The sequence below is a fragment of the Phalaenopsis equestris genome, unplaced genomic scaffold (genome assembly GCF_001263595.1).
Source record: "Phalaenopsis equestris unplaced genomic scaffold, ASM126359v1 Scaffold213165, whole genome shotgun sequence".
Classification (NCBI taxonomy): domain Eukaryota; kingdom Viridiplantae; phylum Streptophyta; class Magnoliopsida; order Asparagales; family Orchidaceae; genus Phalaenopsis; species Phalaenopsis equestris.
This window is the reverse complement of record NW_018232030.1, coordinates 4,988-9,885: the sequence shown is the minus strand read 5'-3', so window position 1 is coordinate 9,885 and position 4,898 is coordinate 4,988. Positions and strand designations below refer to the sequence as shown.

At 38.1% G+C, this 4,898-nt stretch overlaps 1 protein-coding gene across 1 annotated transcript; it reads right to left on the bottom strand.

Moving 5' to 3' along the window:
- Positions 1 to 4,375: 4,375 nt before the first annotated feature.
- LOC110036953 (transcription repressor OFP12-like) lies at positions 4,376 to 4,896 on the bottom strand (the record flags this gene model as incomplete). The annotated part of the gene is made up of 1 exon (XM_020741515.1): positions 4,376 to 4,896. A coding segment is annotated over one exon (366 nt), but the record flags the coding sequence as incomplete, so codon positions are not given.
- Between the last annotated feature and the right edge of the window lie 2 nt (positions 4,897 to 4,898).

The following is a 4,898-nucleotide window of genomic DNA, read 5'->3' as shown; positions in this document are numbered from 1 at the left end:
TACGTTTTTAAACCATTGAAATCAACGATTTCACACTGGCTAGGCACGGTGATAACTTTCTAGTTGCGGTCAGGTTTTTACATACCGAATAGTTGATCCAACGCGGCAACGCCTGCTTTATAGAAGACAAATAGAAGTAGAGATCAGAGAAAGAACACAAACATACAACCCTAAGCTTTCGTTGACGATTTTTTTTGCGATTTTGAGGCGAGGATTGAGGAAAGAACCGGACGAAGGGAGCGCCGAAAGCTTTTCGAGAGGGGAGCGCCGAAAGGATGAATCGCAAATAGTAGGGTTAGCCGATTAGGGTTGCTGCCTGTGTTTTTATATTTTAAGTTATGTACTTATATTAATATATATATATAATACTTTATATTAATTATAGAATTTATATATATAAAAATATTTATAATACTATTTACTAAATTATATATTATAATTTATAGGATTTAATATTTTAAAATTTGATAAATTTTTAATATATATAATATAACTATTTTTAAATTTCATAATATTATTTAAATTATTTATATTTCGAACAAAAACGAATCGAACACGAACGAACGGGTCATTGTTCGTGTTTGGTTCGTTTAGCAATCCGAACAAAAAAATTTGTTCGTGTTCGTCTCGTTTGCTTATCGAACGAACCGAACATGATCTGCTTCACGAATTGAACACGAACTGTTCGCGAACAACGAGCTTTTTTGACAGCCCTACTTGGAGGAGCTTGACATGGCAAGGAATGATTTTCTTCAGGCGAATGTTCTTGTAAAGAAATCAAGGAAGATATTCAAGCTTCTTGATAGATATGCGAAGGAAGCCACCCTCACCTGCGAAGAGCTAGTTGGATGGGCGTGTGCAAACATCGATAAGAAATTGAACGATGCAATTCTGAAATGCAACAATGTTAAGAACAAGAGAGTGGCACAGGCCATTGAGAGGCTGCCATACAACTCAAAGTTTCGCTATGTATTTGGTAATGATTTAACGGAAAAGCCATGGTGGGTGTAAGCAAAGGCAGTTTTCAAATTGTTATTTCAGTAAATTATGACTTCAGATAAATCTTCAGTTCTGCTGCATTTGTTTCTCCTTTTTCTCTTTTTTTAATTTAAAGCTTGTTTGTTTGTGAAAGCTTTCTTGTTGAGAGTTTGAGTAGTTATTAGGTGAAGTCTAGGAAATGGGCATCTTATATACACACACAGAGAGATAGCGAGGGGGAGAGAGAGAGAGAGAGAGAGAGAGAGAGACTAATCGAGATATGATGAATAATACGTCATCATCATATTTATAAAATGATTCCTCTATTTATTGAGGGAGAGGGGACGATATTATTACATTTATTCCTCTACTTTAAAAGAAGTTTTATTAGGGTATTTTTGGTATTTGACATGTATAAATTTGTCGCCCGGATGCTCTTTAGCTTGATCTGTTAAGTTCAGTTAGCTTCGGGTTGACGGGATTTGCTAGGTTTGTATGAGTCGGCAGGCTGATCTGATATGGTTGTCGATCTATGATACATGATAATGAGCATTTGGGGCGTCCATGAGATGGTTGAAGATGATGCGCACTAGATTTTCTTTTGAATCATGGGGGTTAGATTATCATATCGAGTTGACTCTCTCATGGTAGTTGGCTCGGAAGCTCTTTAGTTTCGTTTCTGGTCGAATAATCCGTGCTTGCATCATCTGGTTATCTTCTTGTCCACATTGTGGCTCGATCGATTTTGTCTTTGCTAGCTTGGCTCGTATTGCTTGCTAGATCGGTCAAGTGGGCTTAACGATCTTCTCACAGTGGGTCAACCTTCACTGTACTCCTCCCTTCTGAAACATTAGATCTCTTTAAGATCAGTGCTGACACATTAATTACCCCATGATAAAAGCCCAATCATTTAATCATTTGGCTAAAGTAGATGCATTATTTTTATATTACTCATAAATACCTTATTTTTAAAATGATTTTGAAAATTAACTAATATTAATGATACGTCGTCAACAAATTTATCATCTGACATGAATATCGATGCAACATTTGAGTAAGAAATGCTCATACTCAAATAAAAAATAAAAAAAACATCCCAAATTTTAATTTTAGTAAATTTACAATTAAAATGACTAGCTTTACAAACAAAACTAATAATACTAAAGTTGGTCCAATCCGAATCAAATAAAGCCTAGATCAAATCATTAAACCATTGTTTAAGACTTTCAGTGTATAATTAAAAGTTTAAACATATTCTAAATATGATAAGTTTATAGTCAAATTGAGCGTACAGACGAGAACAATCCAACAAGCCTAAGATTGCTCAATTCTGACATTATTAAGGCACTCAAATGTTCACTGCACACCATCTGATAGACGGTATCTCTCCGGGCTGTCACATTGAGTGGTCTAAATTTCTTCCTTGTTTGCATAAGGGCTTCCCCCAGAATTTATAAATAGAGTCTTACCCCTTCTCTTGAGAGGGGCAAGAAAATTGGCCTAAAAGAAGACTGAAGCTTTGAGAATGAGCTAAAGTCAAGCATCTTTTCTGCACCCCATATCTGGCGAATACCTCCCGCTCCTACATCCTCCAAACACCACATGCTAGCCACAATCAACCACCTTCGACCACAACTTACTCATCGTATAAAAGTCTCTTGTAGAGCCACAACATAGGTTGCAGAATCCAAGTGTATGTTGTGAAATATTGAAGCACTCAACTGAGCAATATGTCATCCAATACACCCTGCAATGAAGTGCCCTAAATACAGTGTAACAATGCACCTCGAATACTGTGCAATGACACAACCTAATGATGGTGTATCAATGCACTTCAAATACATTGCAATGACATCTTTCTTAGACGATGTAACAATGCACCCAGAAAGATGGCAACTTTCTTCGGACTCCTAAAGCTCTCTCCTCACAAGTCTCCACTACGACCAACATGACTAATTATAACATACATGGTTCACAGCTCGTGTAGCTCCTAACTCCAACCTCTACACCCTACAAACATCATAAGAGCTCAGAACTATGACCAACGTGGCGTACAACTCATTCAACTTCCGGCTTCAGTCATTGCATCCTACAGACGTTATCATAGCTCAACATTACAACCTACAAGACCAACTACGACCTATGCGGTTAATTGCTTTTGCAGCTACGGACTCCACCCCCTACAACCTACATACATCACACAGCTTGCCAACACGACATATGTGGCCCACAACTCATGTAACTCTCGACTCTAGCTTCTGCAACCTACAAATGTTATCACAGCTCACCACTATGACCTACGTGACAAACTATGTCCTATATGATTCACAGTTTATGCATCTCCTGACTCTGACCACTGCGGCCTACAAACATCATCACAACTCACCACTAACTCTCTGTTACTAACTACAACTTATACAGTCCACAACTCGTGTAGCTCTTCACTCCAACTTCTGTGTTATATGGACATTATCGTTACTCACCACTATGACCTACGTGATATATAACTCATTTAACTCATGGCTTTGTTCTCTGGGGCCTACGAACGCCATCTTAGCTCATCACCACAACCTACGTGATCCACATCTCTTGTAACTCCCAACTCCAACCTCTACGAACTACAAACGTTATCACAACTCACCACTACGACTTACATTACCAACTATGACCTACATAGTTCACAACTTCTGTAACTTCCTACAAGGACCTCTATGACCAACCAGTACTCCTGAAACAATCATCTACGACCCACACAACAAAATACTATTATTATATACGACAAACTAACACTACAACAATCATCTACAACATTCACAGATGACCAATGTTTTCATAACAATCGACTACATTTCTTGCAATATGCTATTACTGAGAGTCACATTCATTAAAGCCAAACCACAACTCTTATTAATGAATTATTATTATATATTTATAATGATAAACTTTATAACTCCATCTTCTTTAATTTAATAGAAGAAAATACATATATAGTCATCATTCATAATAAATTATTTCAATTGAACTATACTCTAAGATTTTTTTCTCTTCCAAGAATTTTCCACGTAAAAATTGTGGTGTCTCATCCTGCTTACTTCTCTTTAATTATCTCAGTATTTGTTAGATTTAATGTAAACAATATTGCATTACTCTACGGCCTTCGATGTTCTTACATGCATCAATTAATTGTATTGAAAGTAAAATACGTATTTTTATTTCCTCTGTTAGTATCATTCTGATAATAATTATTATATAAATAAAAAAAAGGTTGCCTTATTCTCTTGTCATCCTATAAGAATTATATTCCGACGGATGAATAAATCAGACGGTTCAGATCTCAAACCAACGGTTCAGATCATATCATGCAAAATATTATCGAAAACATTTATATTTTTCTATATTTAAATAAGTTGCTATGTACGTATGCTCCAGAACAGTACGTAGTACACCCGTTACAAACGCACCCGTAAAAGCTAAAGCTAAAGCTGAAGCAAACATGCGAAACGAATGTCTCTTAGAACAGAACAGAACAGAACAGAGCCCAGAGCACTCCCCTCATTCATGGCCGCCGAAACCCTTCTCTTCGCTAAAGAGTGAAAATAGAAGATCCGCAAAAGCGCTCAGAATATACTTATGCGCCTGTTTTCGATTGAGCTCCAGGTAGCAGAATAGGAGCTCGCGGAGGACGGCGAGGTCGATCTGAGTCCCACGGCCGGAAACCCCGATCGCCGCCGCCATCTCCTCCATGGATTGACGGAAATCCACATAGGGGTTCGGTGTGTAGGTTGCAACCGCTACGCCGGCGGATCCAAGGCGGATGATTACGGTGGAGGAATCGAGGATGGAATTGGATGGACCAGGGGAGGCGGGAAAGAGACGGCGTGAGGCGATGGCGGAGGAGATTAGATCATGATCAGCGGCAG